This window comes from Trichinella spiralis (assembly GCF_000181795.1).
Source record: "Trichinella spiralis strain ISS 195 chromosome Unknown Scfld2, whole genome shotgun sequence".
Lineage (NCBI taxonomy): Eukaryota > Metazoa > Nematoda > Enoplea > Trichinellida > Trichinellidae > Trichinella > Trichinella spiralis.
This window is the reverse complement of record NW_003526941.1, coordinates 5,065,850-5,092,782: the sequence shown is the minus strand read 5'-3', so window position 1 is coordinate 5,092,782 and position 26,933 is coordinate 5,065,850. Positions and strand designations below refer to the sequence as shown.

Below are 26,933 nucleotides of genomic sequence, written 5' to 3'. Positions count from 1 at the left end.
TTTCATCACCTGTTAGGTGGCGTCTCGCTAGGCAATGCAAATTTTCATGGCGTGCATTGTCTTACCCGTTTGTTTGCTTAGCAACTATAGCTCGCCATCAGCGTCGGCTTCTAATCTATAAAAAAAGCTTCATTGGATATTCTTATTTTTCAAAAAAATTTATAATATCTAGTAATGAGGAATAACGTAATTGATATTATTGTAAAATTGTATCAAGTACATTGCCTTCAGTGTGATTTTAGATTAACAGTCGTGAAAATTTTTGTTTGCATAACAAAAAGAAATGCAGGCACAGAAAGACTTGTTTACAAAAAAATGCATAAAAATTCATGTTCGAGTGATGTGCATACGCTTACCTGGCTTCACATTTAATGGTGTTACGGTTTAGTACGGTGGGTAGGGAATGTGTATTGTCGTGGAATTGGAAAATCAAATTTATTAATGGGATACTAACTGAATTAAATGTCAGCCCTGCAAAAATTAAATTAATTAATGCGTTTTTCCTCACGTTTTACAGAAAATATAAAATCATCAAATGATGACAAAGTAGTGCAAGAACAAAATCAGCCGTAATTTATTCTAAATGCAAATATGGTAAAATTGCGCAATTTGAAATAACAGATTCACTACAAGTCTTTTCTTATTGACATATATGCTAACGTTATTTGAAAAATAAGTGGAAATAACATGCACGCAAACGGCAGCAAATTATAAGCATCAATTGTAATAATACAAAAAGTATGCAATCTTAAGATCGTTCATCAAATATATAGCAATATTGAGTGTAATGTATGACAGCAATATTGTTATTTACGATTCAACGAGAGCACAGTCACCAACCACTCCAAGAGTCAAAGGCCACTTTCTGCCATGAAGCATTTACGCGATCTGGTTTGGGATACGAATTTGGCGGTTCAGAGTGTATGATCCGCTCTGAAGCGAAATATCCACTGAAATTCAGGAAGGCAGGCAAGCTGGCTTCTTACCTCTGTAAGAGTCGTAACAAAACATATTAATTACGTTTTTGTAATGAAGAATCTTGATGTCGACATGAGAAACTGCAGGAAAATAATGCAAACAATTTTAAATAAAAATCAAAAAAATGAGCAAAAGAATGAAATCAAAGTGTGAACAGCTTTGAAAAATCAAAGAAAATTAAAAGAAAATAAAGCATGTTGATTGATAAAATATGAAAAAAGGTATAATGTGACGATAAATATTGAATTACATTGAAAAAGCAATGAGCAATATGTTCAACAAATATCAAAAATATTTAACAAAGAAAAAATAAATGTCACATAATTGACGGAAAATTAAAACTATTCCAATGTTCAGTCACCACAACCGATCAATGCTAACATCCATCTCGTCCATTGATTGTAGCCTTTCCATTTGGCATATCTTCTCCATGCACAACCTATTACGGTTCGTTACGTGTTTACAAATTTGTATGCATTGGATTATGAGTCGCTTTATTTCAAATTATCGTCAAAATAAAAGTGAACCAAAAGAGTAATAGCTGGGAATTTTGGAAAGAAAATCAAAAAGGAACACATAATAAGAGTTTTCAATAAAAGGAAAAATCATTTTTCAAAAAGGTAGAATGAAAATAATTTAATTAATGAAAACAATAAAAAGATGTGTGTCTTGAAATTAAGCTATGCGATAAATGAAAATAAATAAATGTTTACAAATGAAAAAAATCTCAAAATATTCCGACTCATGAAAACAATTGCATACAACGATTTTGCTGCGTCAAAGCCAAAATACTGCATTATTTCAAATCTCAACCATACAAATTTGTCCCTATCGTAATTAAACTACCGGATAACTTCATCCTTTCGAAGTATCCCCACACCAGACCAACGGAATTAAGAACCACGGGAAACTTGACATACCTTCTACTTTCCGTTCTGTTTCCTATCGACCGCGTCTACATTCTACTTCGAATCTCTTAAAATTTCAAACATTAAATCTAACGCTCACGTTAATACGCATTGGAAGGTATAAATAATATTTTGGAGAATGTAATTTTAAAATTATCCTAACATATTGCTTTTCAATTACACAGAAAGTTCACAAAATAGAACCATTATAGATTCAACACCCATTTTTTGTTTATAATATGAAGTTAACGCGATCAATTGAAAAATAATGCGACTTCCCTCAATATGAGCCTTCTCATCGTTGAATTTCATCACGTTCTTCTACTGTAATTCTAAATCATGATGAATTATTTACATATAATTGAATTAAAAGAAAACGAAAAGTTTATCTGCTTCATAGATGCTCATCCTGCTTTCCACTGATTCCTAATCTTTTTTCAGTCATCGCACATCGTTACTCTGCAGTTCCTTGAAATGATACTCACTGATTGATCGCAACCGAATGCTGCTATTACATAGCACGTCAGCAAAGGAAACAAAGCACTCTGCTACTGTGATAACACTAGCGTTTAGAGGACAGCTGATTTGAATAAATGAAAAATAACCTTAGTGTGGTGTTATATAACTTCACTTATGCGCCACAAATGGGAAAACATGTATAGCTTCACAAGTTGAAAATTTTTTCACCCTTAGCTCAGTACTAATAATAATTGAAGCTAATATGCTCTTTATTGTGAAATATTAAAGCATTTAACAAAGATATACCTCATTTATCGTAAGCAGCTATATCTACGAAATATTTAAAAGTATTTCGTTATGTTAGCCGCAAAATTTCACAACTTAAAAGGATTCCGTCATTTTGCTCTGATATCTATTAAACATTCAATGTATATTCTGAACCATGCTAAGAATAAACTACAGAAGGAGTAAACTAAATGCAACTTACTTAAACGAATGCCTTCGATGCCTTCACGTAATTCTTGTATTCACGTTCGTACAAATGTAGATGACTGAATTTGAAGAAATAATAAATAATAAACGAAACGCAAAGCAGTTTTCAATAATATTCCATGATTTTCATCGCAGACCGTAGGCCAGCAATCATCGACATTAAAGCCACGTAAACGTACGCATAGCAGTGGAATAAAAATTTGCATACATTTTCTGGTAAACAAGTCCTACTGTGGCTGCTATTCCGCACGTTGAGCAAACAACTATTTTCTCGACTTTTAATCTAAAACGCCACGAAAAGAATTATATGAGTTCGAACTTTACAACAGTAATTATTTTGTTCTTCTCGACTACGAGATATACCATTGAATTGATAGAACAAAGCAATTTGAACGAAGTTTTCTGATATGTCTAATTATAGCATTATTATTAGGCGTCGTCTCGTTAACATGCAAATTTTTAGCCCTTTGCTTGCCGTTTGTTTGTTTGCTTTGCAGCTATAGCTCTCTTGGAGCCTTTGCTCCGTTTGAAAATTTGATAGGAAAGTTTCTGATTTTGTATCTTTGATCAACATGCGTTCGTCATAATGATTTTTAATTCTCCTAAATTTTGAAACTGCCTTGTGTTGTTTTAACTTTTTAAATGTATGGTTAGTTATACATTCTTTGTTTTTCGATTTCCACGCTTGATTGCTCGTTGAGAATAGGTGAAGTTACATACTGAACTATAAAATAAATAGAGAAAGGAATAGTTAATTGGGAAACTGATGATTAGTAGTTAGTACGAATTTACTTGTGCTAATCTGAAATATCCATCACAAATCTAGATGTAATGGAAAACATTGTTGTGAATAAAAAATTATCTTTGTTTTCCAGTTTGTAATATAGTGGTACTGTCTTCATCAAGAATGCTAGAATTAAAAGACGTTTTAAATTCTAAATTCATTCTGTTATCACACATTTCTTGAAATTGTTCACAATCAAAGCGTTTTCATGTATTTAATGTATTATGCGTACATGTTATGTTTTGTTATGTTACACATACAATGTATGCATGTAAGTTTTTTATGCATGTTTATATCTACTCCTGCATAGAAGAAGAACTACTGAACATCATCAATGACAATATTAACGAGGAGCCAATGATTGTTGAAGCAATCTGTTGACGTTTGTTTCTAGCATCTCTCATGAGACTGCAACTGAGCGTATGAAGCCGGGGATCACTTTTCATGCATGGCTCACTCACTAGCTGGGTAGCGCTATTTCATTATGTATTTATTTCAAGGCTAAAATTTTACCTTTTCATGCTAAAAGCCACAACTAAGAAATAATTTTTTTCCAACTGTGATGATTGATATTAAATCACCTTTTTTTCACAAATGAATGGTAATGCCAACGACAATAGAATAGTGGACATGAAACACTCAAACGCAAAAAGCAGCTATTCCTAAATAAAATAGTATCTTACTACATTTTCATGTACAATAGATTATTACTCCAACAGCTCAATATCTGCAAACCTCCGAATAATTTGCAGATTAAATGTAAATTACTCCTTCGTGTCCAGTAATGTTACAGTAATTACAATGGTACGGATCTTCTCCAAGCATATCAGATGTAACGCAAATCGAAATTGTAGAATAACAAGCAGAAAATGAACAAAGTCAGCAATTATTTTCCCCCAGAAACCAATCAGCACCTGCCGGCGTCACATTATGCTAATTTTAATGTTACATATCTTTTAGCATAAAATTTATTCTACTGGTAGCAATTACGGCTTGAATTGTCAAAGTACATTTAGCAAAATTGACTTGTTTGATATTAATTTAATGACACGATTTAGCATAGATAATAATACTATTATTATCATTAAAATTAGCAAATTAAGTTCATAATTGTTGTTGTTAGCAACAGTGAATGAAATTCAAATAGCCAACGTAATACTGGCAGGCTTGTTTTCAAATCAGTGTCGCTGCAAAGGAAAGCAAAAAAATGCAAAACTACAGTTACTCATAATTTGAAATTTTTTGTTTGATGCGCATAAAAATATCATCTGCTTCTGCTGCAACTTTATAATAAGAAACCAAAATAAACCGAATGACATCCTCGCGCATATGCATATCACTTTATTTGCCCAGAAAATGGAAATGCAAGACAATGAAAAATAGTTCCAAGTAAGGAAGAAGAAGAATTTCCAAACGATGTAATAAAACATCTAAAGTAGAGAAACAATAAATATACCAATGTGAAAATACGAAGGATGCAATAAAAATTCTAACTGAAAAACATGCATAAAATGCAAATGAAAAGCAAAATATTCTCAAATTGTACTGCTTTTTCAAACACTTTCATTTTTTTCCTTTCTGCTATTGTTTCCACTGGCATTGTTCAAATTTACGTTATTTGAAAGTCGAACAGCTGACATTCCCTGAACATAACCATGTCTGCCATGAAAAAAACGGCCAGGAAGCAAATGCGATGCTGGCGGCGGTGGACGGATTGCCATTGATGGAATCTACAGAAAAAAACTGTAAATACGAAAAAGAAAAAGAAAAAGAAACATCTACCGATGACTGAGGTGGTGGCAGCGACTGCTGCGGTGGCACTGGTCCCATTGGTGGGGGTAGCATGGTGAACGGCAAAGCGGTTGGAACCGGAAGACATGGTGGAGGAATGGTCACCCGAGGCAACTGTGCAGCGCAAACAGGCGGAGGCGGCGGAGGTACCGATGAAATCATACCTGCTGGTGGTACAGTGTACGGGTGCTGCACTCCAGAAAGCACAGTCTGTGGAGGAGCAGGAGGAGGAGGGGGAGGAGGAGGCGGCGGCGGATGAGTTGAAAGATGAGCTCTTACTGGTTGCATTATCACCGACGCAGCAGCACCAGATCCCATCTGCTGCGCTTGAGAAAGGTAAGAAGCTAAGCTCAGCAGAGTATTTTCCATCGCAGCCGGATCCGGGGAACAAGACAATATTTGCTGCACTTGACTAGCCGTAGCAGGATCTTGAGCGGCAATCAGAGGCAAAAGCGAGTTCAGCATCCCACCGCCACCAACATTACCGCTGTTATTGACAACCGGAGCCGGAAACCTAGCCATGTCGGCACCGTTTGTCATCAACGGTGTTAACGCCACATTTTCGGCCTGAACATTTCCAATTGTTGGATGCAACTTTTCAGTAATATCATCCTCATGGCTTTGATCATAACCAAACCCAGCCGAAGGTTGTACAGGCAACGACAAAGCCGACGAAGACGACAATGGTGGATAGTTTTCCTTAATTCTCACTATTGCACCCAACAACATATCACGTCCAGTATCTGGTACGCCTGAAGTATAAAATAAAAAACGCAAGTGTATTCTGAAATACAAAAACCAAAATAATGCGCATTTCACCTGGTCCGTCAAAAGGCAACAATACATCGTTGACAGGTTCCTTCGCAGCCAAATCCATAACGTAAAAATCTTTAAACCATGGCATACTGTTTTTATCTACAACGTAAAAAATATTCTTCCGCGACATGGTGCAGCACAAATCGTGATAACATTTCCTGTGATTCAGTAGAACAGGCTCAGCGAAACGAACTAAAATGAGATCTGTTCCCTTGAAATCACGAATTTCCCGAAGATAATTCAAAATGTTTTCTTTTGCCGTTTGACCAATCAATTTTAACTGCGGTGCAATCTCGTTGCGCACCAAGTGCGTTGGACCGGATACTGGAAGCATCGATGCAACCAAAGTCAGGTCATTCAGCATCAAAGTACCTTTCCATAATTCTTCGATAATCATTTTGCTCGATGAAACAGAAATTCTAGTTTTAGCATTGTTCAATGGGCATACTTTCTCACTGACGTTTGTTTGTGAACCTGTAAATTCCAGCACTGCTTCCTAAAATATTTGCAAATGAACAGCAAAAACTGAAAATATACACAGATAATTTCTCAGCATTCACCTGCTGCTGTTCTGAAGTGACAATCTGCGGTGTAAAATTATTATTTTGCCCATGTTCTTCAACAGCATCTGTTACTTGTGCCTAAGATGAAACATTTTTTAAAAAATGAGCAAAATTTTCTTCAACAAATAAATTCGTTCATTACAGCACTGCTTCGGCCATCTCTGTTCAAGGGGACCGCTGCTGCTGTACGTTGCTTCAAACATCCACGTTTTTCGAATTCTTCCAGTGAATATTGAATTAATTGAGATACCGACAAATCACCACTGAACAACATCTGCCACAATCGCGAATGCTGCGCATTCGCAACACGCGACAATGCCCGCATGTGACTCCTGTACTTCTCGAAGCATAGCTCTGAGCGATCGTAAACTTCATTATCTATTGTCAAGCTGATCTGTTTGATCGTCTCATAATCCATACTGATGAACAAACTGTCGGCCCTAAAACAATAACTTCAACTTATTTCTACAGTTACCCAATTTTTCTTCCTCAAATCACTCTTGCTGTTTAAAAACACAAAATAAACAATTTAAAAACATCCTTTCTAATCTGAAATTTCTGACGAGGAATCGAGGAATTCAGGAAAAAAAAATTACAACTTCAAAATTCATTCATCATGCTGAATGACAGTACCAAATGCCAACACATCGTGAATAATTAGTTGTTGTGTGAATGAATGAATCAGAATGAATGAAAAAATAAATACAATTCGAAAATTTATTCTGAGCAATTAATTAACTCGACCACGACTAGGCATAAAAAGAGGATCTTAAAAATTTCAAATAATTTCAAAAATACTGATATGCCTCGCGAAGAAGAAACCCTCTCACACAATGCTTCCTCCTTCTCGCAAACGCTAAGCAAGCGGAAAATGCTATGCACACAACCGCCTGTATAAAAGATTAACGTCAAAATTAAAATAAAACGATATTTGCTTACTGTTTAGCGAGCATGTCTCTCAGAAATTTTCGAACTGCGACGCGTGTCTTTCTCGTCAACTCCATAGAGTTAGCATTCTGGGATTCCTTGCCATCGGTGCCAACGTCACACAGTCTCTCCACAGCTAGATTTTCCTGCTTCGCGCTGGCAGAATGTGACTTCTGCTCGCCTTGCATTTCCATTTCTTCAAAAGTGACATTCTTTTCGTTCAGTTGGTCATTGTTCTGCATCTTGAGCCTCTTCTCTGCACAAATGCCCATATCCTCATCATCATCATAAGCACATTTGTGCTTTCTGCCCGCATGTTCTTTGTATTCTGCTTTATTCGTCATTTGATCAGCAGATCCAGCAAGTTCTTGTAGTTCATCATTTGGCAACGTTTGCGCAGGCAAAGTCATATCCTTGTTACGGTACAGAACCCGTTTGGAAGCTTCATTAAGACCGCTGACCAGTGCTTCAATCGTGTCGGGGAGGCGAACCAGCAAAGACTCAATCATACCCACATCAGAACCGTCCAATACAGGCCAGTAGCTGCGCTCTTTTCTCAGCACTTCAGATAAGTTTTTCAACTTCGGTGCAAGCGGTTTTTCGCCCGTCGCATTGGCCAAAATTACCCGCTCCTTTTGCTTCCATTCCAGAGCAATACCCACAGCATTCACAACGCTATCAATGCACACGTGGCTGCAATACAACAACTTTTCGACGCCCACATGATCAAACGTTTTGCGACACCAAATGCAAATCGATTTGACAACGGCCGACTTCTTCTCAACATCATTTTGCAACTTGGAACACGGTATGCGAGCCGATTTGGGCAATTTATTCACTACACCGCACAACGGGCAAACATATTTCTTGTCCACTCGAACGATGACTTGATCAGTGCACGGATAATTGCCGCCGGGACGGTGGATCCGCTGCTTGCATTCCAAGCAGCCAATTGTGCGAGACATCGCAACTTCTTTTTCGCACAATCTGCAAACAGCTCTCTGGCCTGCAACCAACGAAACACCGCCAACTGAAATTCCATTGTTGTTTTTTGCGCAACAAGATTCAGAATTCATCTTATTGCATTCGTCTCTAAATGGTCGGAAATGGTTTAAAAAATAATCTGATTTCTTTTTTTTCAAAAAAAATTTTACACTTTTAACTTAATACATAAAATGTTTTAAAAACTAATATGAACACCACTGGCAATATTTTTAAGAAAAAAAACTACCAATAATAAAAATAAATTTAAAAGAATGATGCATTTTTATCAAACTAGACACCTAAATTACACGCTATTATCAAACTGTATGAGACTCGTGCATATAGACACATATGTACAAAAACTTACTCGGAATAATTTTGCGCATTTTCAGCATAATTCGTTTGCGATTTCTGCATTTTATCCTCAACTTTCGATGTAGTGGTGGTGGTGGTGGTGCTTCCCTTTGAACGGCTAAGCAAATTTTTAACGAATTCTCCATTTTCTAGAAAAATAATCGCATCATTATACACTTACTACACAAGTCATTTGCCAATTCTGGTTCGAAATATTAAAAAATATGAACTTCAAATGCAAATCAACTAAATCTACAAATTAAAAACAATAATTCAATGTTCAAAAAAATTCAAAAAGATATATGATATATATAACAAGATAAATAAATATGGTCAATGTTGACAATTTTATCAACTAAAATTATCATACTTTGAAAAAATTTCGTCCATTCTAAACGACAACAGGACGCCAAAAATGATCTATCTTTCCGTTCATTAATAAGATGTGGAGGATTGTCGAATGAAAAACCACACTTTTTTTCATTTGCATTGACTTCACTTTGACTTTCAGCATTCTCCAAAACAGTGCTGGCAGGTAAAGAAGAACTGGGGCTCTTTTCCGTCTCAAGATTGGCAACAACAACAACTTGATCTTTGTGCTTTTCTTCATTAGCTATATCATCCACTGCAAAAGTGTCAAGATTGGCAATATCATCTTGATCTTCGTGTTTCTCTTCATTAGCTACATCATCCACTGCAAAAGTGTCAAGATTGGCAATAAGTTCTTGATTTTTTTGGTCTCCTTGATTAGGTGCATCATCTGCCGAAAAAGAGTCAAAATTGGCAACAACTTCTTGATCTTCGCGTTCTTCTCGATTTGCTACATCATCCACTGAAAAAGAGTTGTCACTTTCATCATCCACCTTCAATCTTAAATCACACATGTTCTCAAGACGAGTAGGAGTTCCGTTAGAAGGTGAATCGCTGTCAACACTTTCTAACATTTTTGTAAAAACATTCACGTCAAAATTCTCATAATCTTCAATCAGGCTGTCTAGTACTGGCGATTCATTACGGTGGCCATTTTCAGCGGGAAAATTGAAGTTATCTTTTTCGACAAAAGAATCGATAATAGAATCATAAGAACTATTCAACAAATTCAAGTCTTCCCTTGATCTCTCGTCCATCTCCATCGAGATAACAGGGTGACTCAAAACTGAAACTGGTGAAGAATAGGGAATTTTATCCGCATCCAATGGAGGATGTAAAAGCAAAGATTGAAGACCAACATCAACGTATGGCGACGAATCTGCACCCATGAATTCCCTGTAGTTGTTGCTGGTGTTGTTGTTTTCATGCTCATCATCGCAATAACCATCACATTGGTCACGCGATCGCACTGGCATCGCGGATGCGCTGTTCGGCACAACATCCGTTTTGTCAGCCATGACAATTAACAAGAAACTGTAAAGAAAACAATTTCATTTTCAGTCGAAATCAACGTTCGAATTACATACCACCAATGCAGTTATTCATTCGCACAGTGGCAACGAACACACATCGGCTGCGGAACAGCGCAAATATTGTTTTAATTACTTCGTTCGTTTGCAGCAATATGCAGCAATATGCCAAAATTTCTACAGAAAGCAAATCTTTGGAATGTAATAGAATGCACTCGTTAAAAAATAAAAAAAAGATTCGCACAATAAAACAACACCACTTCAAAAAAGACATCGAATACTGCAGAAAAACTAACTAAAACATAAGAAATATTGCCCTCACAAAGTTAACTACAGTATCACTGAGGTTGTAACGCTAAAATAATGGCAATAACAAGCATAAAATCGAAAAATATAAATTGCACAAAGAAAAACAGTACGTTATCTGTTGAACTGTAATAAAAAGGTACAAAGAGTATACTGTAACTGAAACATAAATAATACTAGAAATTAATGCTGAGAAAATATAATATGAGGCAAAATTAATTCGAAAAATGTGTGCATATAAGTAAAAATAGTCCATAATTTGCTTGAACCTAAATATATATATATCAAAATCAGATTACAAGTTTGATAAAAATGCTTGTATGACCTACTTAGATTTACTAAACAGTTATTAAGATAGTTTGCATAGAAACAATTTTTCAAATAATGCTATGGAATAAATAAATAACGAATGTCGAAAAACTTGTGAAATTAACTGAACACTGAATTAACACTGTCGAACATGGTATAATACAGTAATGAATAAAGAATGTTCAGCATTTCGTATTGTAAAAATAATAAAAGCAACTAAATTTTAAGCATTTTTAGAACAACTTAAAAAATTATAATACATTTTAAACAGCGCAAACAGCAAGAATAAAAAACTCACATGCATTCGTACTGTAATCACGAAGGCAGCATACTGTAACTGACAATCACGTTTCATTTTGGGAATGCTACAAACGAAAATATTACATAGCAAAATATGTTAACCATCGTTAATAGTCAATTGAAGTGAAAATAAATTAAATAAATAGTATAATTTAAATAAAGCACTTTTTAACAGATATAAATATTAATTACATTTAAAATATAATCTCCTATTTATCTATTACGTTAGGTATATTATATAATATACAACAAGTTGCATAAACTTGACAAACAGTTCAAGATTATTTAGGATAATTTATTAAAATCAAATAAACTAAATAGTAGGACATTTTATATATTTCTAAAATTTTACAATGAGCATAATAAAGCATTCGAATTTAATTTGTTCATAAGTTAAAATATGCCGAAGTTTTAAAATTTTCTTTCTACCTATGCTAGCAACGTTGAAACGCAGATGTGGGGTAAAGATTTTGAAAGCAAAAAGCGTATAATGGAAAGGGAGAAATGTTGTTATTCTTCATTTTCAAAAAACAATTTTGGGTTATAATCAAATCGTAATTATGAATTTTTTCAATACTGGTGAATAATAAATTTTAAGAAAACCCGTAAATAAAGTAAGAAAAACGTGCACAATATTTCTTTACATAGAAGCTTACCTTGTTGAATTGCCAGGCTGCATTCATTCAATAATATTATTCCAAAGAGTGAAGGAAGAACACGAATATTATGAAATCAGTTTCAATGAGGAAAAAGAAATCAAAAATATACTGTTACATAAAACCGCCTTTGTGGTCGATTGTGGAAAATCAATTTCATCAGCTACTAAATGAGAATACTGTTTGGTTTCTCAAATGAAAAATAAATAAGTAAACTGTGCCCAAAGATAGAGAAGTTCATTTTTCAAATTGTACGCACACTGCCGTGTGTGGAATAACCGAAAAAGAGAAACGCAAATTTCAAATAGAATAGTAACAAATCAATAATCAATTTTACAAGAATACAAATGTCGTAAAGCAGCAATGACAACGAATGTATGGAAACAGATTGAAATGAGAATTAAAAGTTGAATTATATATATATATATATAATTTGCCCCTCCTTCAAAATGGATGAGCTTCTCTTAAGAGAAATTGTACACTGCAAACAGAAGAGCGTCTGATTTGTCCATCAGCGAATGTACTGCTAAAAACGGCCAAAGCTAGAACGCGTCAACCAAGTCAGATAAACAATCACAGTGTGTATACGACCTACAATATACATGATGAACAAGCGAATGCCAATAAAATGGCAAATAATCAATAAACACATGCATTTCACATGTAGTTTAGCACAGATTGATATAATTAATTTACCATGGCGAGTAAAATTTTTCTGCACTAAATTAACAAAAATTTGCATAATATTATACAAAAATGGAAGATTTTTTTACATAATTGTTCAGTGTATAATTATAAATTAAAATGAAACAAATCAATATGCATAATAAAGTGTGCCAGTAATGAAAATAACCTTGATTAGTAACGTTTACAACTAGACAGACGGTGATGCGCTGCTTTTTGAGCTTTTTTTTTGAAACTAACATCATCCTTATTTAATGTGGAATGATTTCGTTCATGCAACAATTTATATAGTTTGGTCAATAGATTTTGAAAATGTTCACAAATAGCACATAAAAAACAAGCACTTGTATTTTAGCACTGAAACAATACATGCCAATTATAACAGAGTAGAGTAACAGTAAATTTCATTCACGCATCAGAGCTTTTTTTAAACATCAATACAAAATACTTGCATTTCATAAATTCATATTACAGTATCGTCCGTTTGCATTAGTACGAATGAAATTTTACCTGATTTCTGATACTTTTTTCAAATGAATATAGGTGATATTTCAAGTAATATAAAAAATTGAAATGATGATCATTTTTTTGTTTATGAAAACAATCATGCCCAGCAACAATGTGGTTGATTGATTGAAATATAAAAAATGTCTCACAAAGAAATAATGTGCCAGGTGAATCATTGGCATTGATGAATGAATGACATCTGTGGAATGAAAATACAAAAGAGAGAACAAATTTCTTCTTGGAAGTAGCGAACAGCAAGCATATTTATTATTGAAGAAGAAATCATCAAAGAAAGTGTTGAAAAATAAATAAATATTTGTCAATATGTTGTAAAATTTGCATAATCCATCGGTGGTTATTGGAATCGAAAACCACGCTTCTCGAGCACTTGTTTCACTTTTTCGACCAACTGAATCGCCTGCGGTGTGCTGGTCATGTTGTTCAAACGTAAGCGGTTGTGGTTGGCTTCGACCAACTCGACCGGCTCGTTGTTGGACAATGTGCACCGTAAGCTGAGCTTGTTCAACGCCAGTGCGGCGTAGAATATATGATGGGACCGTTTGTCGCACAAGGTGTAGTGGACCACGCCGTCGTAGTGGACCACAACGACACCATCTTCGGCGTAGCTGCTCTGCCAGTTGTCGTGCAATTCAATCAACAGGGGCACGTCTATATCCGGCAACGTGGGTCGAATCCGACGTGTCGACACTTCACGATAACGAATTGAATTTCCTTGTTCTTCCATTTCTGCTCTTTGTTTATTATGACAATATTAATAACGCAATTGATTGATCAAATCTGACAACAATGTGACAAGCTTTAAATTGATATAATAAAGAAAAAACCACACCAATCGATTATCAGTTGAAGCGTTGTACTGAGGCGAGCTTTCAAAACCACCAGTAAGCGCGCGTACTGCTACTGCTGAACTAGCATTTCTGGGAAGAAAAAGCCAGTTTTACCCAATGACTAACTAACAAATGTCAACAATAGCGGCGATAAACGAGATGACACTGTTGTCAACTGAAAGCTCGCAAAGCATGACAGCTTCACCAACAGTAAATATGCCCATAATGTGACCAAGCAAGTTTAAAGTTCAAGGTAAAAAATAAGTAACACTTTCATTTTACACAAAACTCATGAAATACAAATTCAACTCAACTAATATGCAAAACCAATTACTACATCTATCAATAAATGCATCATCGTCATCATTATTTACAAAAATAACTGAAAACAACCTGATTATTTTTTTTATTCAAATATTTTTTTGAAAATTGTCTAACTTTTTTTCTACCTAAAAATGATTCTAATTCAATTGATTAAAATTATACTTTAACATAATAAATTAAAATGAATTATTTACTCAGCTTTATTGTAAAAAATGAAAGTACCTTTTTATCATACTTTTCATTTAGCACATACAGTATTTTTCAGATTTTTTTGGTATTTCTGCCTTTTTGATATAAGAATTAAAATGAAAAAAATATGCTACTTAAATTCCAACTACAGTTTAAACAACGATGTTTAAATACATAATTTTAAATTAGATAACATTTTAAAGTGAAAAAATTAAATCTTACTGAAATTTAAATCTTTACTACTTTAAATTTACTTACGAAACTGCAAGATACGGGCAGTAAGTTTTCAGTGCTCTGCAAAAAAACAGTAAACTACCATGCCACCTATAGAACTCGTTCCGGATGATTTCAGACGTATGCAATTTTGTTCTCTAGATAAAAAAATAATAATAATGCCACAACAATTTCTTGCTATATTGTAGCCGAATTGCTGTTCAAGCCGGCAAACATAAGCCAGATATTTCAGCACGTTAATTATGAATTTGAGGTGAGAGAACTGAACACTAGAATTATCATAATTCTATTAGTGAATTTCTTTGTTTTCAATACCGTATTTTTCTGTTCTTGTTGTCAGAAGTACGACCACTTTTGGTGGATGCCGTATTATTTCACGGCACTGGGAATTATTCTTCTTATTATCATAGTCAACTTTGCCATGTCCGGCCCGATGTTGCGATCTATGCTTTGTAAGTTTAAAAAAAATTTTCGTATTTTTTGATATTTTCTTCCATGTATTGAAAATTTTCCAGTTGGCTTAACCGGAAGCCAAGCAGTGTTGAAAGAGGCTGAAAAGCTGATTATCGAACAACGTCCAAAAAAATACGGAGATCGCTTTCGCGAATTAGAAGAATACGACGAATGGGAGAATGTAATGGCAGAAAAAAGAAGTTTTGATTATTGAAACTCAAAAAAATCACTGTCAATTTTTTTCTTTCAGCTCATGGAAGCGTACTCTGAATTAAAGAAGCTCAAACAATATTTCATCAATGAAATTGACTGACCAGGAAGAAGCAACTTTTGTTTACTAGCAATAACCGCACACATACACTCGATTCTTACCGGATGTTAAAATACTGATCAAACTGAACACCAACTGTTTTTCCTTTCGTAATAACAATTAAAAAATAAAGTAAAACAGCACAATCAACCTGTAGATACGCTCAACTTCCTCAGATGTTCCATGAAAATTTGCAATGATACATCATCGGTGAAAACTGGCGCCCCATCCTGCAATTTAAAATTAAAATCATCCTTCCAGATAGTGAAAAATGAAAAATCTCACCGCTCCCCAAGGATTATTGTGAGTCAAAGATGGATTCACTTTCGATAACAAGAATCTAGCTTGAGAACCTTCGTGTTCTGTTTCAATGTATCTTGACATGGGAAAACGGTCGCGCAATATTGTTCTGGCATCTTCGATCGGCGCTTCCAATAGATGCTTGAAAGCTTCGTACTGTGGATCGTTCTGATAGCCCAATTTGCGCCACTGAGCAATTGTCTGAAATTACAATAAAATAAAATAATGCCCTTCAAAGAATAAAACATCGCCCACCGCTCCGTGATAAATTAACACGTGGAAAAAGTCGTCCATAAGCAAAATACGATCAGGAAGAATGCTTGCCGTATCCAGAAGAACAGGCTAAAAATGGAAGAAAATAATTCAAAATATAAAATAATTATCAATATCGCCGTGCCAAAAAAACTATTCACCTCAGGCGGTCCATTGAATGAATATGCAAATAGAACTGGCTGAATCATTGTTATGCACTCCATCACACTTTCTGTCATCAGCACGTGCCTGAAAAAGTAAAAATTAATATTTTTTTCAAAGCTATCAGTCAATATCATTGAAACCTGTAATATGCGGATTCATCGGGGCTGCTGTTGAAAACTTGCAAAAACTGTGATCGACGCAAATGGAACATAAACTGTGGATACATTGTAAACTGATCTTGAAGTCGAAATGAATTAGGATCATCTTTGAGGAAATCACCGAAACGTTGACACTGGAAGAAAGAGGAAAAATCGGATTTTAGCACTGCATTGAAAGAAAGTTCTAGCAATTACAAGACGAATTAAGCTTCGATCCAACCAACGCAAAGCATCCGGTGTATCATTCTCATTACTAGCCCGCCAAATTGCTAGTCTAGCCATTGCTACAGCCGCCGCTTCTTGATCGAATCCGATAGAAATGTGCTGCGATTGTTCACTTGCATCTATCCAACTATAAAAATTCGAAAAAAAAACAAAAACTTTTCAATAATACACTAAAAATATTTCAAAATGGATATTCAATTAATAAATTAAAAAAAAATATTCCTGAAGCAGTCAGACAATATAAAATATTATTAACAAAATAAATCAGATTTAATGAAACGCACTTGCGACAAGTAGTCGTGACGCGAATTTTACGTTGACCACTTGGATGCTGAAATTGGGTAATAAACTGCACATATCCACGACCTCCCTGTGGTACAGGCGCGCCTTGTTGGCCGACAATTTCAAGAAAAAAAGTTGTGGTGGAATGCGGAGTCAATGAGCAAAACTTCCACTGACATGTGCCACCCATGCCAAGTTCATTTTCGCTCACGGATTGATTTTTAATATTCAAATTTGCGCAACAACCTAAAGCGCCTTCCAGTTTCATTTCATTCGATGTCTTGAAAAAAAATTTTTTTTTAATATAAATAATCATTTTTCTTGCAATAGTTAACTTTCATTACTTTAATTTCTAAAGTTGCATTAAAACCCATCTTCAACATGCCAACTTGATCTTTTTCAAAAACACGTTGAAATGATTGCTTGAACAAAGTGGAGTCAAACGAGTCCGCCATTATCATATGACCTCTGCAATGAGTTTATTAAAATTTAAATTTTCTTTAATTAATTAATTAAAAACAATATTTATTGCTTACCCAGTTAAATTTGTCAAACTTTTCATCTCGTGCAAACCTGTCTGATCTAAAGCACAAGAGTATATATCAATAGCATGCCCATTCGTCACAGCACGAGATGCCAATTCTTCATAATACTTAATAAACAAAAAGATATGAATTTGCAAAAGGCAAAAAAAATCGCAAACTTTTGTAGCTTTCTTCATATATTTCACAGCATCCTCTTTGATATCATGCCATGACCGAATGGGTACTCTCAGTTCATCGCCAACAATTATGCCAGGGCCGTAGGTGCAGGCTCCACCGATAAATGTCAAAATTCTACCACCAGTATTTGCATAACACACCTAAAATTAATAAATTTTATAGATATGTATATATAAGTCGAAATCAAATCGGCTTAATGTGCAAACATACTTCCAAAAGCGTTACAGCTACAGACAAAGCGGCACCAGTGCACCTTAAAGGACGATGTGTAGGAACTACATTCCAAGGATTTTGCTCAATTTCCTCAAGCAGTTCTGTAATGGCCATATGACACTGATGGATCGGCTGCAAAAACTTATTGGTTGGTACTGCTTGAGCTTTTCCACCAACTGACTGAGGTTGCTTCGGTAATTGTCCAACTGCCATCAGAGGTTGTCGACCAATATTTGCAACCAAAACATCCTATTTATTTAAGTTCACTTTCTTTAAAAACATTGCCATATAGGAGACATTTTTTCAATATGTCAAAGTATCATAACTCTAACAAAGCTGAAATAATTATGAACAAACAAGAAAATAATAAATTACAATAAAAAATATATGAAGTAAAATAACTGAAAATTACACTTGCTAAATGAACAAGACGACCCAACTAATTTCAGTTAACTATTACATTTAACGTACAACTAATATAAGCACATTCTTCAAACTGTTTTGAAATTGAAAAAATTAAATTAATCATTTTACTTTAATTAATGTTTAGAATTAAAAAAATCTAACAATAATTAAACTAAAAGAATTCAATAATAATCTGTGTCATATTATGGATATTTTTCTTCTGCTTTGTCAGTACACTGTATTGAATGAATCATAATGAACAATGAAAATACGCATAAATATCAACAAGATATATCATTTAAAATGTAAAATTTTTAAATATGTAGTGAAGATGATTACCTGCAACTGCTTTTGAGAAACAACTTTGTCTCCCTTAAAGACGTACGCACGAGACATACCTTGTGCGTTCAGTTCGTGAACTTGAACCATCCTATCAAAAGTGACCAACCCGACAATAGCTTCAGGAGGAAGAAGACTTAACGCGGTCATAATTGAAGCCTAACACACAAAATTTCCAATTAATTTTAAAAATTTCAAAATTTCTTGCTAAAAACAACAAACTTTTAAAGCTTTCAATTCGTCTGCGTTTACGCAAGTGTCGAGAAGAAACAAAAATATTGGAGGTAAGCATGGAGCACGTGTCAATGTATACTCAACGGTGGTAAAGTGGGGTATAAGTTCTGGTGGAACGTTATCTTCGGCAATTCGAGCATAATGTGGAGGGAACGGATTTCTCTGGAAACAAAACGGACAGATCCATGCCTTTGCCCGAAAATCAACTTGTCTAAAAAAAGCAAAATCAGATTCTACTTTCTTATAATAATAACAAGCAGATTTAATTTACACATATGGATTTAAAATCGCTTTACAGGATGGACGCGTGCACAGTACAGGATCATAATTTAGAGGTGGTGGTCTTAGTGTTTCATTAGAACGTTCTTTAAATGGTGTGTAATGACAAGCTACTGGCACTACCATCCGTTGAGCTTCAATGCGACTTGTAGGCCATACGTTCCACGTAAATCGAACTCCATCATTTTCTTCCTGGGAACGAATATAATCTGCCCATGACATTGTTCAGGATTTTTCAGAACTTTATTTCAAAAAATTAGAACTGATTTAGTATCTTTCTCACAACACAATGAAACGATAATTAAAATTAATAGATACACGTATGTCTATGTGCACTGTATAAAAATGGCATGTAGGTTCAAATTAGCATTTTGGAAACTTACGATTTTTTCATAAAATATTAAGCTTCCATCATTTTAATTCATTATAAATTTGTTATTTCAACTGATATTAAATTTCCGTTAGACGTTTAGTTAAATAAAATATGAAATATATTCCTTTGAGCAGATGTACAATCAATCACATTTTAATTTATTACATATAAAAATTGTTTAATAATATTATTATGAGGATTTTCAATAAGCAACGAATAAAAATATCAAATACTTGAAATCAAACGTTTTATTAGATAACAGTTAATTTTTTCCACCTAAGCAAAAGTTCATAAGTTTTGGTTACGGTAACTTCAGTTACTGATAACGAATTTTATTTTTTATTTTTATATTAATTACTTATGATTAATATAAAAATGAATGAATCATTTGAAATGAAAAATTGTATACTTTATTACTCAAAGAAATTTACAGTAACAATGCACAATGTGCAACTGCTTAAATGAATGCTGGCCTGAACATTTTCATCTATTTAAGAGTTAAATACATAGAATAATTTCTTTTAGATGTGGTATAGAGCTATTCCAGCAGCTGTTATCACAGTGGTCACTGGCTATACAATTCCATTTTATGTCAGTTATATATTTAACAAACTAGACGTCAAACGCGTGAGTAAATAATATATAGTTAATTGATCAATCTATAGTATATGTTTAATTTTAAGCCATATCGTCGGCACCGCTATCACTTTTGGACAACTTATTTACTGCGACGAGATGAGTATCTTTCTGGAAATATATTTGTGATGAAAGTAAGTTGGGTTTATTTTTTTCAATACTGACTAATATCTTTATTTTAAGGGTTTGGAAAATATACCTGATGCTCCCTGAATTTATAATGTTATTTGCTTATTAAAAGATAAATAAATTGTATTATATTATAAAAGGTATTGTAAAATACTTTTTTGCTTTCAAAAAGTTAATAAAACTCTTTTACCAACTGAACTATTATTGCATTACTGCGGCGAAATTTATTTTCTTTGCACAACGTCAATTATTAAGAAAACTTCGTGCATGAACAAATTTCGCAAATCCTGTGAAGCATCTTCGACAATTTTCTTTATCTGATCGCCACCTTTGCCAACTATTATTTTTAACCAACGAGAATTTTCACAGATTACATTTAACCGAATGCACAAATTACCTGCCGCATCTTGTTCCCATACGATTATCTAAGAAATGTACAATTTACATTTCCAAGTAATGCAAAACTGTATCCTTTTACCTCTAATTGAAGAGAATATGGAATTTCATGGGGAAGATGATCCAGCAGTTTTGCACGAATTATGTCTTTAACTAAAAATACTGCATCTTCGTCGGCCACAACACTGCTGTGATAGTTCCATTCAGCTTCGCGCGTTTTATTTAACAAAAAGTTACGCACATCATCCACACCATCACCATATAATGCTGAGATCATGAATACTTCGTCAAAATATGGCCAGCCTTTTTCATGACGAAAACAACGATGCAGCTGTATCTGATCGACTTTGTGTGCTGGCATTTGGACCAGTCGCTCCAGCAATTGTGGATCAACGTCGAGTTCCAAATTTGACAAACTGAAAAAAACAGAAATTATTATTGCAATATTTTAATATACATACAGTGTAGTAAAATGTACTCATTGATACTGTGCTCCTTTTCTCTTTGTTCATAAGCTTTTACGGCAGATTCGATTTCACTCCTTTTACAAACTGCCATTTCAGATTTAATTACTTTCACTCGTTTCTTGTCCACTTTTCCTTTTGAAAGTTTCAAAACAATTTCCAACAGTTTGGTTTTGTTTTTAATTAAATCGATTTTATTCAATATCAATAAGGAAGGTATATGACGATACCGACATAGCAAATGCTGTACTCTTGGATTAAGTCGATATGATCGATAATCGTCGCTTACGTCGCACACCACAAGAATGTATTCCGCTGAATGAAGAGCATTTTCTGGATCAAGTATCAAATTAGACTGAAGTTTGTGTACTTTGCTTATCTTGCCTAAACGAAATCAAAGTTTCCGAATTGTCTATACAAAATTTGAAATATACCGGTAACAATTCCAGGGGTGTCTAGGAAAACAAGCTGGCTAACATCATCAATGAAGACTGTAGTCATAGTTTTTTGAGTTGTATTTATTTTTTTTGAAACAGCGTTCACACGTGCTCCAAGCAATGCATTGGTTAGCATAGATTTTCCCGCATTCGGTGCTCCCAGTACAGCCACACGTAAGCTTCGACTGCCTTCGAACTGTTCAGGTGTTTTTGTGATCTTTTCCCGTTGCAAGAACGGATCCAATTCAATAGCTCTTCCAGAATTTATTATGTTTGGAAAGAGTGAAGCTGTCGTTGAAAAGTACCGTGAATTGATGAAATATTTCAACAATCTCATTTCTCATATTCAAGTTTCAAAAACTGATGAATAAAAAATAATTTTCATCAAATCTTTACTGTCTTATCTTAAACTGAAATTATTAAAATAAGACAGACGGAAAAAATAATACCGATGAAATATTTACAAAAAATTCCAATTCATTAAAATAAAATTACAGTTAAGCATACTGTAAAATATGTACTGTAGATTTCAGTTTAAATAAAGTTGCTTTATCTGAAATATATTTATTTATATTTTCATATGAAATGTTAAAATTTTAAAAGAATATTTTCAAACTTTTATAAATAACACGAATAATTTTAAAATGTGGAAACATTTAAATGTATAATAAACTACGGTCATAGTGATCAAAAAAAGCAATTTTTAAATATTGCATTCGCATTCTTTATTTGAAATTTAAATGGAATAACTTGAAATAATTAAATTAAAATTAATGAAGCCAATACAGAAAAGTGAATTGAAACAGAAACGTATGCTTACCGGACGTTTAATTTCTATAAGTTGTGCTCATTTGTCTTTTAATGATGTCATATTTCAACTTTTCTATAACATCTATGTCAAAAATTAATTCAAAATGGTTTCAATAATCACATTCTCAATACATGTGCTGGTTACAAAATACAACTGATCAGCAGGAAAAAGCAAGTTAACAGATGAAATAAATTACCAACTTTCAAATGATAAAAGTGAAATATAATTTAAAAAATATTTATTATCTCTATTGAAAAATAAGTTTAATAATAAAATAAATGTACAAAGTGAAAATTTTTCTTAAAGGAAGTTTAGGAAAATAAATGTGAATTTGTCTTGATTATCCTTTAGTCGTATGGTAGTTTCTTTATTTATCCCATCTGAGTGAACATTTGTTTTGGCGTCATCTAGCTTTTCATTCCATGCCACAGTGTTGACTTTGGTTTCCAAGAGTAACATTTTGTAAGTGGACCGATTCATGAAGAGAACTGGCTGTTGTGGAGTGAAAAAGCAGAAGATGAGCAATTCATTTCCGTCTTGCATTGCTCCAGATTGTGGCAACTCTACAAATGCGTCGACAAAGCTCGGCAATGGCAACGCTTACGACGCTAAAAACAACTTTCACGGCAAACACGGTGACGAAGGAAATCGTGTTATTACAAAGGATATGGTGGTCTTTTGTTTCGACGTTCTTCACCACTTTTTGCACGGCAACGAACCTCCAAAGCAACCGGTGTTTGTTAACAAAGAATTGTAAGTGTGATATTTATTATTTTAATTTTTCGCAATCCCAAAATGCTCCATTCTTCTTCACCAGCATGTACTATACAAGGTTGTTATAAATTTGTTAGTTTTGATGTCAATTTGTTGACGGTCTTTCATGTGATTGATAAATTTCCCATTCTAAATGTTTACAAGTAATGCAATTGGATATTGTTTTTATGTTGATGGTATGAATGAAATTGGAAATATTTTGAAATTTTAACTGTTAAGTTTGTGATCAACTTTTTCTACAGCCCACTGTTTGTGACTTGGGAAGTTGGTAAAGAGAAGAGATTGCGTGGCTGCATTGGTACGTTTGCGTCGACAAATCTTCACCAAGGTCTTAGGGAATACGCTCTTGCCAGGTATACAGATAGATAATTATCGAAATTAAAGTTGCACATGCTGATATTTTTTTTATTTACGTCGGTTGAATTTCAGCGCATTCAAGGATAACCGCTTCGAGCCAATCAGTACAGAAGAGTTTTGTGAGTTGCATTGTTCCGTATCGTTGTTGATGAATTTTGAAGTAGCCGATGATTACTTGGACTGGGAGGTTTTGAATGTATTTATTGTCAAAATGAAATCATGTGCTCTTTTCTTGCTGCTTTGCAGATAGGCATTCATGGAATTCGAATAGAATTTCAAAGCGATCGAGGCGGGAAAAGAGCTGCCACTTATTTACCCGAAGTGGCTGTTGATCAAGGTATGATTTTTGTTTTAAAATTTTTGTCCATCTTGAATAATTATAAATGAAGAGTTTATGAATTATTGCAGTGAAAGTCTGTGTGTGTGTTTGTTTGTTTCGTCAAAAAAAATCTCTAAAATATTTCCTTTTATATAATACAAGAAAACTGGTGAAAAACTTTGTTCCAGGTTGGAATCATGTACAGACAATCGACTCGCTGCTTCGTAAAGGTGGCTTCAAAGGGCACATCTCTCCGGAAATTCGTCAGAGCGTTTATTTAGTACGGTTTAGATCGGAAAAGTTGACCGTATCTTACAGTGAATATTGTGAATTGAAAAATAGCCGACAACAAGAAGCGGATTATTGTCGTAAAGATGATTTGCCGACCACAAGCAAGAAAACAAATCGCATCAAAGCTACTGTTGCTGTAGCCAACTACGACGGTGTTGTCTCTCGGAAAGCGGATGCAGATTTGAACAAGCATCAGAATTATGGAAAGAACAAAAATTACAACGAACAAACACACAACACTAGAAGCAGTAGTGGTCGTCGATATGAGTGACAATGAAAATTGATGGCATAGTTATTTCTAGCAGCTTAACAATTGCAGCTATAAGTAATAACAATAATAATAATAATAATAGTATTAATTCATTGGTGATTCAACGGCTGCCGCCTACCTCTTTTATTGTTTTTAAAACCCGCAGCTATAATGTTCTTTTTTTTCTGTTGCCTTGACGTATTTCTCCATACTCAGACACAAAATAAGTATTATTTAAGTTACAGATGAATGACTATAATGCATATTGATGATTTGACGTTGCAATTAATGATATTAGGCGCAGCTTTCAGTGCTCAATGAATTTTATTTATTCATGTGCACCTGCTTTTCAAACCCGATGCACGTTGCGTTGCTTTCCGACCAATCTTTTTCATTATTTTTCTTATCCTTTTTTGAAATTGTTATTTAAATGCACAGGAAAATACAAATTTTTTTTCTTTTATTGCGCCTTTTCAGGAAATGTTTATGAAAATTGATTTTTCATTGCCCTTTCTCATCACTGAAAAGCTCACACAAGTGGCAGACACATAAGCAATTTTTTTTGCCTTTCCTTTTCACAAATGCGAAAGATGACTGACGTTGCAGTTATCATATTTTAATTCCTTCCTTTTTTTTCTTTCATTGGAACATGTTTGTTACTTTTGTATAGATTTTGAAGAATGTTTCACTATTATCCATGGTTTGTTCCATAAACCATGGGCAGTAATGATTTGTTTATCAATACACAAAGCTGCTGTCTATTTTTGTCATGAGAAGAATAATGGATCCTTTTTATTTTTACAAATACTCACTCACTTACAGCTTATGAAGTGAACTGGTGTGGTGTAGGAAGTGAAAAATTCAACATTTAAGAGCAATAAAAGAAATTTTCAGGAATATTTGTTTTTTTTTGAGCTTGAAAATTATTCATCATAAAATAATATATCGGGATTACGTTACGCAATGCAAACAACAGTTGACATTGCAAGATGAAGTCGACTTGACGGTGTTGCTTAGTTGTCACAATTAACTGTTTCAGGAAAAAAAAAGAAGCATTCACTTTTTTGTAAACTCTGTAACACTTTCACAAATAATGAAAATTTCTACACTGAACACTGAAAATGGAATATACATGAAAACTTCAAAGTCCACAGCAGTATATTATCATTATTTGAAATCATTACATGAATTGTACGGTAATGTTCAACTTTAGCAAACTTTTAACACAATTTATACCTTTGTCGAATGAATTATATATATAAAATGCGGCATTTCAATGCAAAACATACGTTCAAGCGCAGACGTATTAATTAAATTTGCAACACGGTTAAATTTGAAAAGAAATCAAATTTAAAATTTAATTATCCAACATAACATCATCCTTCTGCCGTTATAAATTAGTTTTTATGAAAATCTTCGCTTGCATTTGTGAAAGATACCATCTGCACGACCTGCTCTATATTCTACGTGCTTTTAATTACCCAGAAAATTATTTTTTCTACTACAATGACATTTAAGCCTGCGAGGGCGCATTGTTTGAAAAATGGACTTGTTCTTTACCTTTGATTTTAAGATATTTCAACAATGGTCGAACAACAATCATCAATAATCCTCCTTTTATTGCACTAATTACAGTAAAATTACAGTAATTTCTTAAAGGAATGCGTCATAATTAAAATAAGCGAAAAAAAAACTTTTTTATCGTTAATTTCTTCAAGGAAATTTATTGTAAAAAAAATTATTTTCATCGCCAACTTGAACTGCTAATCAATCGTTTATTTGTACAGAATATGCATTACACCGCTTTTGTAAATGAAAAAAAGTACACACTGGATCAAATCACAACGAATTGTAAAATGGGAAGAAGAACTTTAAAATTTAAAACTTTAGCTACTGATATTTCATTGCATAATAGATATAATTCGTGTTCGTTCTGGCAGCAAATGTTAACATGCAAGTTTTACAATTAAACATTAAGGGCAATATTGAAAAGCAAGCGCTTGCATCATATTTGAAAAGAAAAAACGAAGCAAAAACCTATCAGTGAGTAATTTGAATTTCAATGCAAAATTCATTTTCTCTTGCTATTCCAAATATACTAAATAGTGCGTTAATAACAGCATGAAAAGAGGAAAAATTGTTTCAACAAAAAAAATCGCGAACAAATTTAAGAAAAATGGTTAAGAAAATATATTCAAAATATATTGCATAATTTCAAAAATAAATACTTTTTTCAATGGAAATTTCCCTTCTTTGCCTACGTCTACATTTCTCAAAGCATTCAGATTACTGTTTATTACAAAAAGAAATAACAATGCGAGCACAGATATTATTACGTAATAGATTGATTCTTATTGAATTTATATATTTAGTAGAATTATTGCCAATTTATTTCATTTGCTATTATTTTTGAACAGTGCCGCATTGATGCTGAACAAAAGAGACGCAGAGACCAAGGTCGGCTGAAAATAGCGATAGAGAGAGAGAGACCGTGAGAAAAGCAGTTTAAAACTTTAAAATGGTGTTTTTTTGTTTGCTTTGTCAAA

At 33.8% G+C, this 26,933-nt stretch overlaps 7 protein-coding genes across 7 annotated transcripts; 2 read left to right on the top strand and 5 right to left on the bottom strand.

The window, feature by feature from the left end:
* Nucleotides 1-3,917: 3,917 nt before the first annotated feature.
* On the bottom strand, nt 3,918-4,446 carry Tsp_03646 (conserved hypothetical protein). The gene is made up of 4 exons (XM_003379948.1): nt 4,390-4,446; nt 4,308-4,348; nt 4,203-4,283; nt 3,918-4,095 (listed from the first exon to the last, which is right to left on the bottom strand). The coding sequence occupies exons 1-4, from the start codon at nt 4,444-4,446 to the stop codon at nt 3,918-3,920; spliced, it is 357 nt and encodes a 118-aa protein (XP_003379996.1).
* A 728-nt stretch (nt 4,447-5,174) lies between these two features.
* On the bottom strand, nt 5,175-10,481 carry Tsp_03645 (conserved hypothetical protein). The gene is given in 9 exon segments (XM_003379947.1): nt 5,175-5,351; nt 5,404-5,622; nt 5,692-6,164; nt 6,232-6,724; nt 6,789-6,869; nt 6,934-7,231; nt 7,731-8,748; nt 9,907-10,460; nt 10,474-10,481. The coding sequence occupies 9 exon segments, from the start codon at nt 10,479-10,481 to the stop codon at nt 5,175-5,177; spliced, it is 3,321 nt and encodes a 1,106-aa protein (XP_003379995.1).
* Nucleotides 10,482-13,573: 3,092 nt separating this feature from the next.
* Nucleotides 13,574-13,963, bottom strand: Tsp_03644 (conserved hypothetical protein). The gene has a single exon (XM_003379946.1). The coding sequence runs from the start codon at nt 13,961-13,963 to the stop codon at nt 13,574-13,576; it is 390 nt and encodes a 129-aa protein (XP_003379994.1).
* Nucleotides 13,964-13,990: 27 nt separating this feature from the next.
* On the bottom strand, nt 13,991-19,372 carry Tsp_03643 (protein transport protein SEC23). The gene is made up of 22 exons (XM_003379945.1): nt 19,143-19,372; nt 18,860-19,082; nt 18,638-18,796; nt 17,891-18,142; nt 17,662-17,820; nt 17,495-17,610; nt 17,303-17,426; nt 16,961-17,238; nt 16,647-16,803; nt 16,434-16,585; nt 16,290-16,377; nt 16,123-16,218; nt 15,862-16,077; nt 15,728-15,806; nt 15,639-15,681; nt 15,389-15,482; nt 15,129-15,261; nt 14,896-14,948; nt 14,834-14,873; nt 14,401-14,448; nt 14,069-14,142; nt 13,991-14,035 (listed from the first exon to the last, which is right to left on the bottom strand). The coding sequence occupies exons 1-22, from the start codon at nt 19,370-19,372 to the stop codon at nt 13,991-13,993; spliced, it is 2,859 nt and encodes a 952-aa protein (XP_003379993.1).
* A 676-nt stretch (nt 19,373-20,048) lies between these two features.
* Nucleotides 20,049-20,372, top strand: Tsp_03642 (conserved hypothetical protein). The gene is made up of 3 exons (XM_003379944.1): nt 20,049-20,150; nt 20,207-20,293; nt 20,343-20,372. Exons 1-3 carry the CDS (start codon nt 20,049-20,051, stop codon nt 20,370-20,372), a joined length of 219 nt encoding a protein of 72 aa, XP_003379992.1.
* A 140-nt stretch (nt 20,373-20,512) lies between these two features.
* Tsp_03641 (GTP-binding protein Era) lies at nt 20,513-21,922 on the bottom strand. Its single transcript, XM_003379943.1, has 4 exons — nt 21,583-21,922; nt 21,142-21,532; nt 20,767-21,100; nt 20,513-20,713 (listed from the first exon to the last, which is right to left on the bottom strand). Exons 1-4 carry the CDS (start codon nt 21,920-21,922, stop codon nt 20,513-20,515), a joined length of 1,266 nt encoding a protein of 421 aa, XP_003379991.1.
* Nucleotides 21,923-22,913: 991 nt separating this feature from the next.
* Tsp_03640 (AMME syndrome candidate protein 1 protein) lies at nt 22,914-24,408 on the top strand. Its single transcript, XM_003379942.1, has 5 exons — nt 22,914-23,149; nt 23,413-23,523; nt 23,600-23,723; nt 23,774-23,864; nt 24,035-24,408. The coding sequence occupies exons 1-5, from the start codon at nt 22,914-22,916 to the stop codon at nt 24,406-24,408; spliced, it is 936 nt and encodes a 311-aa protein (XP_003379990.1).
* Nucleotides 24,409-26,933: the final 2,525 nt, after the last annotated feature.

Bases quoted from the DNA above. Each gene is read 5' to 3' on its own strand.
- Tsp_03645 (XM_003379947.1), bottom strand. The intron at 7,232-7,730 runs GTAAGCAAATAT...TTATTGTTTTAG, and splicing joins AGAGACATGCTCGCTAAACA to GGCCGACAGTTTGTTCATCA. The intron at 5,623-5,691 runs GTAAGAGCTCAT...GCTCCTCCACAG, and splicing joins CGTCGGTGATAATGCAACCA to ACTGTGCTTTCTGGAGTGCA.
- Tsp_03641 (XM_003379943.1), bottom strand. From the start codon at position 21,922: ATGAGATTGTTGAAATATTTCATCAATTCACGGTACTTTTCAACGACA. The intron at 21,101-21,141 runs GTATATTAAAAT...TGTTTTTTTCAG, and splicing joins TACATTTTACTACACTGTAT to TTTGTCAAATTTGGAACTCG. The intron at 20,714-20,766 runs GTAAAAGGATAC...TACATTTCTTAG, and splicing joins CATATTCTCTTCAATTAGAG to ATAATCGTATGGGAACAAGA.
- Tsp_03646 (XM_003379948.1), bottom strand. From the start codon at position 4,446: ATGCTTGGAGAAGATCCGTACCATTGTAATTACTGTAACATTACTGGA. The intron at 4,284-4,307 runs GTAGTAAGATAC...TATTTTATTTAG, and splicing joins AATCTATTGTACATGAAAAT to GAATAGCTGCTTTTTGCGTT. The intron at 4,096-4,202 runs GTGATTTAATAT...ATAATGAAATAG, and splicing joins CATTCATTTGTGAAAAAAAG to CGCTACCCAGCTAGTGAGTG.
- Tsp_03642 (XM_003379944.1), top strand. From the start codon at position 20,049: ATGTGGTATAGAGCTATTCCAGCAGCTGTTATCACAGTGGTCACTGGC. The intron at 20,151-20,206 runs GTGAGTAAATAA...TTTAATTTTAAG, and splicing joins ACAAACTAGACGTCAAACGC to CCATATCGTCGGCACCGCTA. The intron at 20,294-20,342 runs GTAAGTTGGGTT...CTTTATTTTAAG, and splicing joins GAAATATATTTGTGATGAAA to GGTTTGGAAAATATACCTGA.
- Tsp_03644 (XM_003379946.1), bottom strand. From the start codon at position 13,963: ATGGAAGAACAAGGAAATTCAATTCGTTATCGTGAAGTGTCGACACGT.
- Tsp_03640 (XM_003379942.1), top strand. From the start codon at position 22,914: ATGAGCAATTCATTTCCGTCTTGCATTGCTCCAGATTGTGGCAACTCT. The intron at 23,150-23,412 runs GTAAGTGTGATA...CTTTTTCTACAG, and splicing joins GTGTTTGTTAACAAAGAATT to CCCACTGTTTGTGACTTGGG. The intron at 23,724-23,773 runs GTATTTATTGTC...GCTGCTTTGCAG, and splicing joins TGGACTGGGAGGTTTTGAAT to ATAGGCATTCATGGAATTCG.
- Tsp_03643 (XM_003379945.1), bottom strand. From the start codon at position 19,372: ATGTCATGGGCAGATTATATTCGTTCCCAGGAAGAAAATGATGGAGTT. The intron at 17,821-17,890 runs GTATGTTTGCAC...TATTAATTTTAG, and splicing joins TAGCTGTAACGCTTTTGGAA to GTGTGTTATGCAAATACTGG. The intron at 15,807-15,861 runs GTGAGATTTTTC...TTTAAATTGCAG, and splicing joins ACAATAATCCTTGGGGAGCG to GATGGGGCGCCAGTTTTCAC.